This window comes from Daucus carota, chromosome 7 (genome assembly GCF_001625215.2).
Source record: "Daucus carota subsp. sativus chromosome 7, DH1 v3.0, whole genome shotgun sequence".
NCBI lineage: Eukaryota > Viridiplantae > Streptophyta > Magnoliopsida > Apiales > Apiaceae > Daucus > Daucus carota.
The window spans coordinates 28,679,628-28,698,082 of NC_030387.2; the positions used below are offsets into that span (position 1 = coordinate 28,679,628).

At 32.2% G+C, this 18,455-nt stretch overlaps 1 protein-coding gene and 1 long non-coding RNA gene across 2 annotated transcripts; one reads left to right on the forward strand and one right to left on the reverse strand.

Annotated features, from left to right (window-relative positions):
- The first annotated feature begins 7,895 nt into the window (after positions 1-7,895).
- Positions 7,896-8,788, forward strand: LOC108227835 (uncharacterized). The gene is made up of 3 exons (XR_001808105.2): positions 7,896-8,010; positions 8,328-8,376; positions 8,513-8,788. It is a non-coding gene; the product is annotated as an uncharacterized LOC108227835 (long non-coding RNA).
- A 4,007-nt stretch (positions 8,789-12,795) lies between these two features.
- On the reverse strand, positions 12,796-16,417 carry LOC135147956 (putative RING-H2 finger protein ATL49). The gene is made up of 4 exons (XM_064082029.1): positions 16,138-16,417; positions 13,005-13,450; positions 12,884-12,944; positions 12,796-12,809 (listed from the first exon to the last, which is right to left on the reverse strand). Exons 1-4 carry the CDS (start codon positions 16,415-16,417, stop codon positions 12,796-12,798), a joined length of 801 nt encoding a protein of 266 aa, XP_063938099.1.
- Positions 16,418-18,455: the final 2,038 nt, after the last annotated feature.

Genomic DNA, 18,455 nt, shown 5'->3' on the forward strand with positions numbered 1-18,455 from the left:
TTAATTTATAAATGAGACCATATATATATCACCTCATAAAATTTTATTTTCAATAGATGTAAACTTATTGCACATCACTAGATTAACCGCTTACAATTACAAGAGAAATGTGTCTTAGAGAAATTAGAAGGCATAAATTTATTTTATTTAACATATAGGCGTTACTAATTTTATTGAAACAAGACACGTTCAACAAATATGGCGGTGTCTCTGCAAATTGGACATTTGGTGATCCTCCTCAACCATATCTTTATACATTTCATATGATATTGATGTCCACATCCAAGACCTCCAACTAATTCCTCAGTTGCATGCTCATCCTGGCATAGGACACATATATCACGTTCACCCACACGAGGACGAGGGTTTTGTATATCTGACACATGGGTTCCTCCTCCTCGACCTCTTCCTCTGTGGGTAGCATGTTGAGATCAAAAGGATGCACGTTGAGATCAGGAACAGGGGGAACTGGTGTAGAGATAGTAGCAGCTGCATCCCTCAGCATGAGGGTTTTGCATTTCATTAGAAAGCAACAAAACCTCTGCTTCCCTGTCACCACTTCTTCCCATTTGTTCCCGTTCATCATTTGTAACCTGACAAACAATAAAAGTCAGCCAGGTTGATGATTATTTTTAAACGAAAGTTTGAAAAGAAGTATACATATGCTTGAATTAATACAAATACAAAGTATAAATAATTTTAAAACATGCATCAAATTTAACCAAACAAATAACAAACTAACAAAAGTAAAAAATTTATTCTTATATTCAAATATTATATTGAGTATATTTACTTAGTTTTTTAAGATAAAACAATACTTTTTTTTGTCACGATGATAAAACAATACTTATACATCAGGAAAAAAATAGAAAAATAAATAAATACATACTGAAAGTAGCTCATCTGTTTCAATGACTTCAATTTATTTTGGTTAAGTTTTACAAACGTTTACAAAAATATTTATTGCTAAATAACTTTAACTAATTTTTACATATTATTAAATTCATATTTTTTTGAATAAATATTGATTTCATATTTTAAAAATCAGAAAAAAACATGGATTAATAAAATATTTTTTAATAATATTCTTTCATTAATTATATTAAATACAAAACAATTTAATAAAAATTATAAACCTATTAGTTCCGCCCATTAGAATCATACATGATTACAAGAGAGTTTCAAATAACAAGTTTAAATACTAAACAAAAAACAAGTATAGGAAGATGTATGTTAAAATAATAAACAACAACATGATAATCAACTATCATGCCTATAATAGGTGTATAAAGGGGATAAAGAGTATTTGCATCACAGTAGATAATGAATTATTGAAAGATACAAAAGAGGATATTAATGGTGTAAGTTGCACTACCTAACAAAAAAAGGATGATTGAGTGGTAATTCTAAATAACTATAGTCTAGTATCATTTCATAGCTTGGTTGACGTCGGTGGTTGTGAGACTCTTCATGTTCAAGATGGTGTTCATTGTTGGAAGTTTCCATTGAGTGTAATTTTCTGAAGCAAATTCAAATTTAACTGGTTTTATTACAGGTGAGCGGGGGATTTGTAGGACAATATGAATTTGATAGGGCAATGTGTTATGATTATATAGGCGGCTAATTGGGCTTTTTCAATTTGGACCATGAAATTAGAAAGATAGTTTCTAAATCATGGGTTGTGCTACCTTGCCCACTCACGCTTCCAATGTAAACATCCTTGCTAAGACTATGAGTGTTACCTATATTTTATATGTAACCAGTTTTGAAATTAGCTTCTCATTAAGTAAAGGTAATATGAGGAAATTCAAGGCATCAAAGCTTGGTACAACAAATGTGGTAACAAATCATGTGTACTAGTAATTTCATCAACTATTGAGATATAGTCAAAACTACCGGTCATTTTCAATTTTTAGGTAAACACAAGTATTTTTCTATATCGTCCTTTGAAACAAAAAATAATCTTTTTTTCCAGGTTGGTCTCCATTATTTCCCACTTCCTACCTTTCTGTCCACATTATTTCTATATTAGTCGAAATATATACTAATACTAGTATTCATAACAAATATATTAACCACTTAATTATATATAATTATAAGAGAAATCGGTCTTAGAGAAATTAGGAGGCATAAATTTATTTTGTTTAACATATATGGGTTGCTAATTTGTAAGGCTACAAGCCTGTTTATCGCAGAAAGACATGTTCAACAAAAATGACTGTGGCTGCGGGGCCGGTGATCAACCAGTGCAGTCAGCCCAACTGCACCTGGCCCAAAATGTTTTGAGGCCCCAATTAATCCACCCTGCCTAATTATATGTATCAAATAAAACATTCATCCGGCAGGCTGTCACTTTTCAAATAAAATATATAAACTATTGTGAAGTTATGATCAATGTAATAAAAGTTTAAAATTTCTGTTAAGAATGTAGTTAAATTTTTATTTAATGTACATTTTTTTCCAATAAAAGGGCCCTAAATTTAAATTTAGCACAGGCCTCTTCTTTGATTGAGCGGGGCCTGCTCAGCTGCATACCCATCTAGCATATTGAAAAAATAACCTAATCTACATAATGTATATAAGTTGTTTAGACCTAAGAAATATTTGCAGAGAGGAAAACTAAAACTTCTCATATATATAAACTGATTAAATGGAACCGTTTAAATACTAATGCACATCAATAGTGGTGGCTGTAAAATAGGAAACTACGTGATAGACTTCTAGACTAATACATCTACTCAACTTACTCCACTGCTACTGCATATGACCAAGTCAGAATATAAATTAAACACTACAGCTAATTTATTCAAAACTAAATAAATAAACAAATACTTAAATAAGTTTAAGATTAAATTTTCAACATTCACCCCCATAATCTTAAACTTATGAACATAATTTATGAATCACTTCTCTTCATTTTGTGATGCACTTACAGAATTTATGAAGCAGTTCTCTTCATTTTGTGATGCACTTCTCACCACCATCTTTTCATTTTGTGATGCACTTCTCACCACTATCAAGTTTGATGCACTTCTCATCAAAAACAATTTTGGAGTATCTCTCTCCAAGGTGCACTTCTCACCCACAATTCTAAATTAAAAATTTCTTCCATGACCACTTGTGCCATGATTTTCTTCTCACAGACTTCTCCGGCATCGCCTTGTCTTTCTCGGCAGCCCTATACTACACATGCATCCCATAGTACACGTGTAGCTTTGCCACCATCCTTCTGCAACGCCTACTTAAAACTACATCTTCTCTGCAACACAAACGCCTCTGCAGCACAATGTCCGGCACCCGTGACGCCAACACCCAGCAACAACCCAAGGATCGGAGGAAAGGCTGTTAAGCCCTGGTACCCTCTCCCAACCTAGCTCTGATATCATGTTGAAAAAATAACCTAATCTACATAATGTATATAAGTTGTTTAGACGTAGGAAACATTTGCAGAGAGGAAAACTAAAACTTCTCATATATATAAACTGATTACATGGAACCGTTTAAATATTAATGCACATCAATAGTGGTGACTGTAAAATAGGAAACTACGTGATAGACTTCTAGACTAATACATCTACTCAACTTACTCCACTATGCTCCCACATTTCCTCTACTTAACGCTAATTCTCCTAATAACCTGCTACTGCATATGACCAAGTCAGAATATAAATTAAACACTACAGCTAATTTATTCAAAACTAAATAAATAAACAAATACTTAAATAAGTTTAAGATTAAATTTCCAACATATATAGGTTCTTGGCTAGGACTTGTAGTTGTAGCATTACAATATCTAATCTGTAAATGTTGCATAACTGTTCCCTCTGACGACAATCTGCTATCAACTCGTCCCATTCGCTGAAAATATGAATTAAATAATCTGACAAGTAGCTGTAGTTGGGGATTGTTAGATTTTTCAAACTCTTCAGAATATATCATAAATAATATCAGCTTGTGTGTACATGAGCAATCCTGGAATTATGGTGTGCTACTTATCTTCATGCATGCACGGTCAAAACAATACAACGGTCAAAACAATACAGCTCAATGTCGACAGGATGTATAACTATGCTAGAGTAGTTAAAGGAAGGCAACCATGTGAAACAAGGAATACTAGTTAATGCAGCAGCTGGTCATATGTTGAATCCAGGATATATGGTCGGCTATTTACATACAAAGGTGACAAGCAGGTGATTAAGTGGTGATGCAGCAGCTTGGTAATTTGAATTGTGAAGTTGTCAACATGCAAGTCAGATGTATTAATGAAACCGCGTAGATCATCTAAAGAGATGTTGCTGTCCAAGTTTGAAAAGAAATTTGATCCCATGAATTAAGGTGGCTAAATTAATACAGCATACAGTTGGGTAGTGTAGGCAATAAGATCAGTTAACATATGTGTGGCTTATAAATAGAGGCTATGTTTGTGTTCAATGTAATAGAAGTGAATTTAGAAATATAGAGTGCAAAAGAAAGGAGCCGAAGCTCTGGTCTTTGTGTTGTGAGTTTGTTACTCTATATTAAAGGAAGAGGCTGTAGCCTTATGTATTAATTATTGTGTGCGTAAAGAAAAACAAAAGTTTCATCTGTATCATTACAAATAAAGTGTGTTTGCTCTCCGGTTATATTACATATATTAGTGTATAAATGCCATACACGTTTCCAACAAGTGGCATCAGAGCCGAGGTTTCGTTCGAGAAAAAGAATGGTAAGTTTCCTGGAAGCCCAAGTTCCAATGTTGACGGGCACAAATTATGGAGACTGGAGTATCCAAATGAAGGAATTATTCCATTTTTATGATGTTTGGGATATAGTCGAAAGCGGGTATGATGAGTTCATATCAACGGCTGAAGTAGCACTGTCAGAAGCCGAGAAGACGACATTAAATGGGTGCAGGAGCAAAAACAACAAGGCATGTTTCATGATTTATCAAGGTGTTGACGAATCCACCTTTGATAATATTGCACATGAAAAAAAAGCAAAAGACGCCTGGGAAATTCTGCACAAATCATTCCAAGGAGTCGATAAAGAAGAAGAGGTGGAGCCTCAAGTATTGCATGGCGAGTTCGAGAATATGAAAATGAAAAATTCTGAAAATATTGAAGAAAATGTTACACGGTGACAAATGAGATGAAAAGAAATGGGGAAAGTCTGGATGATGTTCGGGTCATGGAAAAGTTTCTCCGTTCATTGACAAGAAAATTTGATTATGTTGTAACTACGTTAGAGGAGTCGAAATATTTGTCGACGATTTCGATTTAAGGGCTCGCGTGTTTGCTCCAAGCCCACGAGCTGCGGATAAATCGTTATGATGAAGAAATGAGAAATTTGAAAAGTATGTTACCACCGAAAGTGTTTGATAATTGTAATCCTAGCAGCGGACTCAATAATATTTCAGGGGAAGCGCCAAGGAGTATGCCGAGTCCGGATAATATCTACAAAGCAGCAAGACCAATACAAATAATTGTTGATGATTCAGTGTTTTGTGTTCAGACAAGCGACGAAGGCAACAAAATTCGGGAATCTGTGCATCACAAAATTGCAGGACGAGTTAACTACATGCCCAAAGAAATTTTAGATGATATATTCATGAAGTCATTGAAGTGGGGCATTTTTCACAAAGCGAAAAAAAAGAAGCTCGGAATGGAAATTCGAGTTTGAGGAGGAGTGTTGGAAATCAAACTCTCATTTACTAATAAGTTTGAATATGTTATATTATCTATATGTGTGTAAAAGAATAAAACAAAAACTACAGTTTGGAGATAAGGTTTGAAATATATAGCTTAAGGAGTTGGTCATGTACGTTCCAGGAGAAAAGGTAGCTGGCAAATGTGAAAGAGACAGAGAGCTCCTAAATATAAGGTGGGCTGAAGGAAACCAAAGTGCAGCTACACAAGTCTTCCTGGAAATATGGTAGGCTACATATATTGGAAGCAAGGAATGGTTGAAAAGAAGATATGCAGTTGTTATTTACTACCTGGAAAATAGCTAGTACACAGTTTGAAGTCAATAGTTGTAGGCTGGTAATAAATAATACAGTGAGGTAAGACATGTTGTAATCTAGCTAATGTAATGCCTAGGCTGACCTTTGTATTTGCAGAACACACTGAGAAAAACTACAACAGCAGTTGTGAGTGAGAATTATATGAGCTGAAGCTCTTGAGAGAAAACAAAGGCTGAAGCCTGTTAAGTCTGTATGTGAAAAACAAGTTGTATATGTGTTTGAATTAATATATCAGCTGTGTGTGTTTACTTCTCTATCACATTTATTCTGTTACATATTTTTTATACCGAAGTTTTTGGTTTAAGGCACATACACGTTTCCAACAGGGATCAAGTGCTCTTCGGGTCCTAGAGACTTCCTCCTACAAGAATTCAGAGATGAGGAAGAAAGCATATTAGATATAAATTTATGCCATGCGAATATTAAACATGAGTTACCTTTGGCTTGGATAGTAGCAGCTGCATCCCTCACATTAGGGTTTTGCATTTCATTAGAAAGCAGCAAAACATCTGCTTCCATGTCATCCCACTACAACAAAACTGGCATCAGACAACACTAGTCAGACGCTGGAAAAAGTGTTGGCATTACACATACTAATACTTACGTCCGAATTACAAAATTTTCTTGGTATTACAAATGAACAATACATATTTGCATATATGCATAATATAAATATATATTTTGATACAAAGAGTACAAAAACAAGAATTGATCAAGGAAATACGAATTTTTAACTCATTAAAATGAAAATTTATTATACAACGGTTTCCTTCCCATAAACCGTTGTCCACACTACTTTTATACTACGGATTTTCCATGAAGCGTTGTTTGAGCATAATTTAGACAATGGATTCTGTTACAACGGTATAACTTCGGTAACAGTTGTGTCATTTTCAATTATACAACATAGGTGCGTAGAAAAACCATTGTCTGTTAGACACTACATGACAAAAAATACCTTTTTACAATAAGACAAAATTTACAATTGACTAGTATTGTTAAAAAAACATACAAAATAAACATAAAAAATTTTGATTTTTTTTATACATGACTAATTTTGTTAGTTGACATCCGTACGGTTAGATCATCAAAATAAATTTTTATAAATTAATACAGAATTAATCGTATACATAACAAAGATTCTATCTAGTACTTTCTAAATTGTAAACATAAAACACATACTAATACTCACGTCTGAATTACTAATTAATAATTAATAGGATCAATTATTTTGTTTACTAGACACAATAATCCTACTATATTTTTGTAAAAGATCATATAAGATAAGTATAAAATATTTATTTTTTACACCACCAACTTTTTATATATTTAAAAATCTATTTTTATGATATTTTGATAATCAACTATAAATAAATACTTGAAAAGAATTCATTTTTTCAATAATTCAACTTCACAATATATTAAAATATAATATTTTTATTATTTATGATTCAATTTGGTATCTCAGCTTTGGAGACAAGCCATTTCATTTTCCCCACATAATTTTTAGTCCCCCAGCAATCCCAAATTTTCATTTCCCCCTCTAGCGTTAAACTCAAATTTTGGTTTCCCCCTCCCTCTCTTTGTATCTTTCTTCTTCTACATCTCCGATTAGTATGTAGAAGGTGAACACAGTACACCAGAGAAGCTATCGAAACAAGGGAAGCTTGCTCTTGCATCATATTCACTTACCGGCTTCCCCCTTATGCTTCTCTCTTTCAGGGGTCTCTCTTCTCTTCTCTCTCTCACGGGTCTCTCTTTTCTTCTCTCTCTGGCCATCTAGCTCTATTCTCTTCTCTCTCTCTCTCTGTCTCTCTTCTCTGTCCGGCTCTTTCTTCTCTTCTCTCTCAATGTCTCTCTTCTCTTTATCCTCTTTTTGTTTGTGATTAGGATTTGTTTTACATACTAACCGTTCTTTTTGGCTTGCTTTGTAAGTGGAGTGTGTTGATTCTCTGAAGCAGCTAAAGGAGAATAAGAATTTGATTCGCATCTTCATTCTGCTTTTGCAGGTCCAAACCCTAGATTCTCAATTTATATTTTTTTAATCAATTGCATATTGAGTATGAATGTGTCAATAATTGTTCCCACACCACAGAATGTGTGTGTTTTATATTATGCTTGCCAAATCTTACTGCTTCTGTAAATACTATATGTAAATATGAAAGTCTATGTGAAGCAAAGGAGACAACATATAAGCCAAAAGTAGGCAGTGCTAACTATTCGCTCTTGTTTTCTCTGCTAAATTTAGATCCCTTGTTTTCCTCTTTGTCATGAGCTCATCTTTTACTTATTATTATTGATAAATATTTCACTTTGTTGTTTACAGGAATGATATTGAAGTAGAAGCACTAGTGATGAATTGAGAAGAATACCAGGTATTATATAAACAAAATTAAGTTAAGTTTTCACTTTGACTATATCATATTAAAGTGCTCTTTGTAAATTCTGATTATATGGCTGCCAGATTAATTATTTTGCTTACCTTGTGTTTCAAACTTCTGGGAAGCGTAGCTAGCACTACCTTCCCTTCCCAAATGGCCTGAAGGATTGCTAATAGCATACATGTGTAAGTGACACAAATTGGGGGAGGAGCCCCTGCTGAAATTTTACTCAGAACCATTGAGTGTGTGACATTTTAATATATCAGTCCACACAGTTAACTAGTAAGTGATATTATAATTAATTTATACTTGTCATTATATTATTTTCCAAGTTCAAGTTATAGGTAAGTATGGTGTACTCTTAGTTCATTTAAACATGTTGATATCAGTGTCAACCAAATGTATTTCAAACCTCATACAGATTTTTGGTCTTGATATCTAGTAAGCTCTATTCCTTGTGAACCTATTCATTTTGTATTAAATGTATGTACGTGAATATTATTCTTACTCATAGATCACAAGTGAATTACTGGTGCTGCAACACTCTCTAGCTATCAGATTAGGTACAAGGGTGTTGGAAAGCAGTGTGGGCAAATAATTATTGTCGTACCATATTGTATAATTGATTCAAAGGCAGTTACTTAAAATATAGATTTCCTGTATTAGTCAAGATATGTATGATTTAAATCCTTGTTTTGAGGAGCCTATCAAGGCACTGATGTAATGTATAGTTTGCAATAGTCTATGACAGGTCCTGATTGGAACCTACCATGACTGGTAATTTTTAAAGCCTACAAAGTCCGCATAATGGCACCCTTCTTGCCTACAATAAAGATTATAGTTTTTATTAATACTTTATGTAGATATTGAGAATCATGTATTTTAAGCTTGAAAGAAGTAACGACTAGTTACTTGTTAGTTTGTTTATAGTGGTAGTGGTTATTACAAGCTGTTTTCTTTTTACTCCTTTTTCTGGTGCTTAATTGATATTCAAATATGTTATAGGTTCATGATACATCAGATCCAGTGGTGAAGAAGTTAGGTGTTGACTCACTTCCTACTTTGGTTGGTTGGACTTCGAACTGGGAGAAGCATATCTTAAAAACAGGAATCTCCGTAAAAGATCTAAAATCTGCAGTTCACGATCTTAGTGGTTTACTTGATGGTGTAGAGAAGAAGAATAAAAAGGCTGGTTCAACAAGCAGAAAAAAATAGATTTAAAGAAACAATATCTTAAACCAGCCACATTGCCACCCAATTTGCTTGCAAGCACCAGATTCTACTAACAAAAGCTCAACCACCAAGGTAGATGATACCCAAGGAGAAAGAGGTTCATCCCAAGCCTTACAAACAACACAATATTAAGAATAAAACCGTTGTCTAAGACATATACAAACAAGTAAATAGTAGTCACAAACCATTGTCTAAAGCAATATTACTCGAGCATCTGAAAATAAAAACCGTTGTAGAAAAGCTTTCAAGACAATTGTTCTAATATACAGACTAGTGTTATATGGGCCTTACACAAGTGGCCCATTCTACAAGACCGTTGTACAATGTAGTAAAACACAAGCCGTTATGACACAAATATTCTTGTCTGATACTCTTACTAACAAGTGAGTAAAATCAAAATCTGTTGTGGATACTCCTAATAACAACACAAATTGAAAATATGATTGTTGTTGTGAATTGCTTATAACAACACTTTGTTAAATGATTCCGTTGTTGTTACTGAATGTAACACAACACGCAGAAAAACATAAATCGATGTATTTCTTGATCTCACACAACAGTACGTACCGTTGTCTGAGGTGCGTATCAGACGGCATCTCAATAGACCACGGTTTTCTTGGGTATCAGACAACGGGCAAAAACCGTTGTCTGATGCTGTTTTTGTTGTAGTGTCCCTTCTACCATTTGTTCCCGTTCAACATTATTTGTAACCTGGCAAACAATAAAAGTCAGCTAGCTAGATAATTATTTTTAAATGAAAGTTTGAAAAGAAGTGTATACATGCTTGAATTAATACAAGTACAAAGTAATATTTAACAAAATAAGAAATATTTCAAGTTGAATAAGATGAAGTAGAAGTATACTAATACTTATCTAAGAACCATTAGTTAACAAATAAAATACGGAGGCATTAACTTAAGGAAAACTTTGTTATCGAAGTTGAAAGAAACCACAAAATTAGCAACGTTTTATCATTCACTACATATGATGCACGCAATCAACTGAAAAGAGAAAAAAAAAAATCTCCACACAAATCAAGTTGAATAAGACCAAGTAGTACGAGCACGAACACGATTGGATAGCCCTATCCTCTATTGTGCCTGGACACCCGGGTTCGACTCTGGCTCACCTGAAAAGTATTAGACTAGAGTCCGTAGTTAACATGCATGTAACCTCTCTGACCACTGTGTCGTAAATATTCTCAAACAAAAAACAAGTTTTTATAGCCCACTATGAAGCACATTTGATTTTCTAATCAAGGTGTTTTATATAATTATACTTGCTAACCCATTTAAGATAAAATAATTAGCACCTCCCCATAATTAAAAACTACCTAATTGGAGTTTGAGATTCAGACTGAATTTGGGCAAATTGTTTGGCAAATGTCCCATAAAAAAAAGAGAAGAGAAATATGTCATTTTGACTAGAATTATCTTCATATAGTGTGTAGGGATTAATATTGAAATATTGATATTGTGGCATATAATGAATTCCTAAACTAAGAAATGTGATCAGGTAGTATCTTAATAAATAACAAAAAAATTTATTATCATGGTGAATTAACTACGAGAAATTCAAAAAGTTTCATTCTCTGGAGTTTATATATAAACATTGACACCAAATACCAGTTTCTTTATGGCCTGCTATGTCATCCCTAGTACCCTAACTTTCATTTCTGTTATATTTATTAGAACTATTTTTTGGGTTTCTCTCATCGCCATGACATGAGATGGTGTAACTTTTACATCATACTGATGTACAAATTATACCATGATTGTTATTATATCATAGATAAAAACAAATTACATGGAAAATAGTATATTCGATCTTTATCGAATTTTATATATATATATATAGGCTCATGATCAAATAGAAATCACTCTTAAAATAAAAACTAAAAACCAGTTTCCCTACCACTATTTATAACTACGGGTATCACTAATTTATACTGCACTAATCACTGTTTTTATACAGTATGTAAACAGCGATTTTTATTATCAAAATTGAGAAAATCTACTTATCTAAACTATTGATAATCGATTATAGATGATCAATTTCATCCGTAGAAGGTTCTTGGCGGTAGGAAGCCGCAAGAGAAGTTGTATGATGATGGTAAGTAGTCGTTAGTTTTGTAAGTTATGATGGAAAGTGTATGTGATTATTAGTGATGATAAACAATGGTGGCAAGTCATTGAAACGTCTGGTAATGGTGGTAAGAGGTCCATTATTACGATTTAGGTGAAGATGATGGTTATATACGTTGCATATATGTGTGTATATATATTTATATTCGCGAGATATGCTATATATAAATTAGTGATATGTTATGTACAAATTAGTGATTTCTGTAGTTAAAAATAGTGATAAAAAATGTCCAGAAATTGGTTTTTAGTTTTTAGGCTAATTTAGTTTCTATTGGAGTAGGACTCTATATATATATATATATATATATATATATTTCCTATTTTATTATTTTATTTATTTCATTTTTCATGAGTGAAAACATATATAAGTTTATTGGTTTGAAAAACATACATCTCACCCAAACAATACATTCTACCATCATTTAATAATAAGCATAATATACGTATAAATTATGGATATCAATATCTTAATTTATAAATAAGACCATATGAGAGCTCATAATTTGATAACAAATTTATTTCAAAGAGATGTAAACTCATTGCTCATCACTCGATTAATAACCACTTATCATTACAAGAGAAATGCACTTATCATTACAAGAGAAATGGGTCTCAGAGAAATTAGGAGGCATACATTTATTTTATTTAACATAAATGCATTGCTATTTGTAAGGCATACAGCAAGCCTTCTTATTAGAAAAAAACATGTTCAACAAATATGGTTGTGGCTCCGCAAATTGGACATTTGTTGTCCCTCCTCAACCATTGCCTTATACATTGCACATGATATTCATGTCCACATCGAAGACCCCCAACTAGTTCCTCAGCTGCATACTCATCCTGGCATATGACACATATATCAGGTTCTTGGCTAGGACTTGTAGTTGTAGCATTACAATATCTTATTTGTAAATGTTGCATAATTGTTCCCTATGACAATCTGCTGCTATCAACTCGTCCCATTTGCTGAAAATGTGAATTTAATAATCTGAAAAGTAGCTGTAGCTGTAGCTGGGGATCAAGTGCTCTTGGGGTCCTAGAGACTTCCTCCTACAAGAATTCAGATGAGGAAGAAAGCATATTAGATATAAATTTATGCCATGCAAATATTAAACATGAGTTACCTTTGGCTTGAACGACAATATTGGCAAAATGATTAAGGTTCAGGGCAACTTTAAGTGGGTACTAAATCAAGAACAAAATTACAGAAAAATTTTAACAATGGAAAGAGGGAGATGAAATTACTTGAGGAGAGTGAATGTGAAGGGAAGGATGATTATTCTGGAAAACATGCATTGCCCGATGATCTCTGGGTTGACCATTATCTTCTTCTTCTGTGGGTAGCATGTTAAGATCAAGAGGATGGAGGTTGAGATCAATAATAGGGCTGACCCGAGTGGAAATACTAATGGCTGCACTAGCTTCACCCACATGAGGACGAGGGTTTTGTATTTCTGACTCATGGGTTGCCATATGATCTCTGCCTTCCTCCTCCTCCAATTCCTCCTCTATCGGTGGTAGCATGTTGAGATCAAGAGGATGCATGTTGAGATCAGGAACAGTGGGAATCCGTGTAGAGATAGCAGCTGCTGCATCCCTCAGATTAGGGTTTTGCATTTCACTAGAAAGCAGCAAAACTTCTGCTTCCCTGTCATCACTTCTTGCCGTTTGTTCTGGTTCACATTTGTAACCTGGCAAACAATAAAAATCAGCTAGCTAGATGATTATTTTGAAATGAAAGTTTGAAAAGAAGTGTATATATGCTTGAATTAATACAAGTACACAAAATAATAAATAATTTTAAAACATATCTGCATCAAATATAGCCAAACAAGTAACAATCTAGGTAAATTAAATATTCTTATATGCAAATATTATATTAAGTATATTTACTTAATCTTTTAAGGTAAAAACAATACTTATACATTAGAAAAGATAAAAATAAAAATAAATACATATCGAAAGTAACTCATCTCTTTAAATGACTTCAAATTATTTTACATTAATTTTACAAACGTTTAAAAAAATTATTTCTAAACATCTTCAACTTATTTTTATATATTATTGATTTCATATTTTAAAAATTAAAAAAAACATATAGAGTAATTAAATATTCTTTGATAATATTCTTTCATTAATTATATTTAATAGATAATATTATTTCATTAATTAAATTAAATATAAGACATTTTAATAGAAATTATAAAGCCTATTAGTTTGGCTCATAAGAATCATACATAATTACAAGAGTTTCAAAATAACAAGTACAAATACTAAATAAAAATCAATTATAAAGAGGATATTTCACGATCATGCCTATAATAATTGTGTAAAGGGGATAAAGAGTATTTGCATCATGTTATAAATAATGAATTATTGAAAGATACAAAAGAGAATATTAGTGGTGTAAGTTGCATTACCTGATCAATAGAAGGATGATTGAGTGATAATTCTGAATAACCATCCTCTAATATCATTTGATAGCTTGATTGATCGGGGTGATTGCTAGACTCTTCAACCAATAGTTGGTACCCATTGTTGGAAGTTTCCATTGATTTGTAATTTCTTCAAGCAAATTTAACTGGTTTTATATATAGGCGGCGGATTTGTATCTTGTAGGACAAAGTGGGTTTGATAGCTAGGGTAATGTGTTATGATTATATAGGCTGCGATTTGTGGCTTGTAGGACAGTGCGGGTTTGATAGGGTAATGTGTTATGATTATATAGGCGGCTAATTGGGCTTTTTCAATTTGGGCCCATGAAATTAGAAAGATAGTTTATAAATCTTTGGTTGGGCTACCTTGTCCACTCACGCTTCCAATGTAAACACCCTTGTAATTAAGGATTAGAGTGTTACACATATTTTTGATGTAAGGAGTTTTGAAATTAGCACCCTATTGAGTAAAGGTAATATGAGGAAATTCAAGGTATCAAAGCATGGTACAACAGTCAACACATGTGATAACAGATCATGTGTACTAGTGATTTGATTAACTATTGAGATATAGTCAAAACTACTAGCCATTTTTAATTTTTAGGTAAACACTAGAATTTTGTCTATATCATTCTTTGAAATATATAAATAAAAAAATCTTTTTTTTCAAGTTGGTCTCCATTATTTCCCACTTCCTACTTTTCTGTCTTAAACATTAGTCAGAATATATACTAATATTAATAATAGTGAAGATTGCGATGATGATTCCAAAAGAAAATCACACTAAGGTAAATACTGATGCTGCAGTTTTTGGGCCTTCTAACTGCTACAGTTTTGCGTCTGGATTAAAGCAAAACAATTAAATGATGTTATAGTAGAAACAGACTGTCTTGCTGCTGTCCAAGCAATTAGAGGGAGTGCTGCAATGACTTCATATTTTGGAGGCTTGATCCAGGAATGCAGGGACTTAATGAAGGAAGTAAAAGACAAAGGTGTAATCATGCATTTGCTAGATGTAGTTATTCTGTAGCTGACCGCATCTGGAAGGCGAATGAAGCCTCCCCAGAAATTATCCATGTACTCAGAAACGATTTTAAGTAGTGAAGTCTATTTCTCTGTTGGCAAAAAAAATATAGCATTGGTATTGTGGCATACAATGAATTCCAAACCTAAGAAATGTGATATAGCTAGTATTTTAAAAAAATACATAACGAAACTTTTATTGTCATGATGAAATTAACTGTGAGAAATTCAAAAAAAAAAATCCCATCTCTCAAATTTATAAACATTGACACCAAATAAGAGTTTCTTTATGAGATGCTATGTCATCCCTAGTACCCTAAGTTCCATTTCCTTCTCCCATTACATTTATTAGAACTGATTTTTGTAGGTTTCTCTCATCCCCACCACACTATATGGTGTTAATTTTTACACCATATTGATGTACAAACTATAGCACGATGGATATTATATCATTGGAGACCAAAAAGATAATGTTTTTATATATTTTATCTATTTTATTATTTATATTTATTTTTATATTTCACTTTGTTGATAATTGTTATTTTGCTAAGATCACAAAGTTTTAAAGGTAAACATTATATAAAATATTTAATTAGAAGAAACCATTCACATTTTTATGAATGAAAACACAGGTTTATTGGGTTGAAAAGCAAACATTTCACCAAATAATACATTTTACCATCATTTAGTAATACGCGTAAAATACATAAAATTATGGATATTAATATCTTAATTTATAAATAAGACCATATCAGAGCTCATAATTTGATAAAAATTTTATTTTCAAGAGATGTAAACGCATTGCTCATCACTAGATTAACCACTTATAATTACAAGAGAAATGGGTCTTAGTGAAATTAGAAGACATAAATTTATTTTGTCTAACATATATGAGTTGTTAATTTGTAATTAAGGCATACAGGCTTGTTTATTGAAAAAAACAGGTTCAACAAAAATAGCGGTGTCTCTGCAAACTGGACATTTGGTGATCCTCCTCAACCATTTCTTTATACATTTCATATGATATTCATGTCCACATCGAAGACCTCCAACTAGTTCCTCAGCTGCATATTCATCCTGGCATATGACACATATATCAGGTTCACCCACATGAGGACAAGGGTTTTGTATTTCTGACTCATGGGTTGCCATATGATCTCTGTCTTCCTCCTCCAATTCCTCCTCTGTCGGTGGCAGCATGTTCAGATCAAGAGGATAAATGTTGAGATCAGGAACAGGGGGATCCGTGTAGAGATAGCAGCAGCTGCATCCCTCACATTAGGGTTTTGCATTTCATTAGAAAGCAGCAAAACTTCTGCTTCCCTATCATCACTTCTTCCCATTTGTTCCGGTTCATCATTTGTATCCTGGCAAACAATAAAAGTCATCTAACTAGATGATTATTTCTAAATGAAAGTTTGAAAAGAAGTATATATATATATATATTTAAATATGCTTGGATTTATACAAGTACAAAATAATATTCTAATAATTATAAAACATGTCCACATCAAACATAACCAAACAAGTAACAAACTAATAAAATTAAAAAAAAAATATTACTTACACATTAGAACAAAACATAAAAATAAAAATAAGTACTTATCGCAAGTAGCACATCACTTTAATTTACTTCAATTTCTGAACATCTTAACTAATGTTTACATATTATTGACTTCATGTTTAAAAATGAGAAAAAATACATGGAGTAATAATATATTGTTTGATAATGTTCTTTCATTAATTATATTAAATATAAAATATTTTAGCTAGTAACAATTATAAAATTTATAAGTGTGGTCCAAAAAACATACATGATTATAAGAGAGTTGAAATATCAAGTTCAAATACTAAAGAAAAAACAAGTATGGGAAGATGTATGCTAAAATATCAAATAATAACCAGCAAATTGATAATTCACGGTCATACTTATAATTGGTGTATAAAGAGGATAAAGAGTACTTTCAACACTATAAAATAATGAATTGTTGAAAGATACACAAGAGGATATTAATGGTATAAGTTGCATTACCTGGCCATACGAAGGAGTATTGAGTGATAATTCTAAATAACTATGGTCCACTATCATTTGGTAGCTTGCTTGACCTGGGTGGTTGCTGGACTCTTCAAGTTCAAGATAGTGCCCATTGTTGGAAGTTTCCATTGAAGTTTCCATTGATTTGTAATTTTTTGAAGCAAATTTAACTGGGCGGCTGATTTGTAGGACAATGTGGGTTTAATAGGGTAGTATGTTACGATTATATAGAATGGGAAGGCTGCTAATTAGGCTTTTCAATATGGGTCCATGAAATTAGAAAGATAGTTTTTAAATCTTTAGTTGTGCTATCTTGTCCACTCACCCTTCCAATGTAAACACTCTTGCTCAGGCTTGGAGTATTACCTATAATTTTTTATGTAATCAGTTTTGAATTAGCTCCCTCATTAAGTAAAAGTAATATCAGGAAATTGAAGGCATCAAAACTTGGTACAACAAATGTGGTAACAAATTATTTGTACTAGTAATTTGATTAACTACTAAGATTTAGTAAAAACTACTGATCATTTTAAATTTTTAGGGAAATACAAGTATTTTTCTATATCATTCTTTGAAATAAAAAATAATCTTTTTTTTCCAAGTTGGTCTCCATTATTTCCCACTTCCTACCTTTTGGTCCACATTATTTCCATATTAGTCGAAATATATACTAATACTAATATTGATAATAAGGAAGATTATGATGATGATTTTTATAATAATGATAATGATGATGATGATGATGATGATGATGATGATGATGATGATGATGATGATGATGATGATGATGATGATCATAATAATAATAATAATAATAATAATAATAATAATAATAATAATAATAATAATAATAATAATAATAATAATAATAGCAGCAGCAACAAAAAATGATTAGACCGACTGATGTTGGAGTTGACATTTGAAATAGTGATAACAATTAATAAGATTCTTTATTTTATAATATTTATTTGGAATCCACTAATATATTATTGGTATTTTTATAGCTTGATTTTCTTTTCAAAATACTAATTGTGCTCATCATGTGCGAGTTGTGGACACAAACATAATTTGGTCTATGACTTAGTAGATGGATACTCATTTATCATAACCAATTCAGAACAAGATATTTTTTTACATAGAAAATAGTATATTCGATCTTCATCAAATTATATATATATCTTACCTATTTTATTATTATATTTG

What these genes read in the sequence shown, in the direction of transcription:
- LOC135147956 (XM_064082029.1), bottom strand. Translation starts at nt 16,417, where the DNA reads ATGCTGCCACCGACAGAGGAGGAATTGGAGGAGGAAGACAGAGATCAT. An exon ending in TTTTTTCAATAAACAAGCCT is followed by an intron (nt 13,451 to 16,137) that starts GTATGCCTTAAT and finishes ATTGTTTGCCAG; the next exon opens with GTTACAAATGTGAACCAGAA. An exon ending in TTCACATTCACTCTCCTCAA is followed by an intron (nt 12,945 to 13,004) that starts GTAATTTCATCT and finishes TTCTTGATTTAG; the next exon opens with TACCCACTTAAAGTTGCCCT.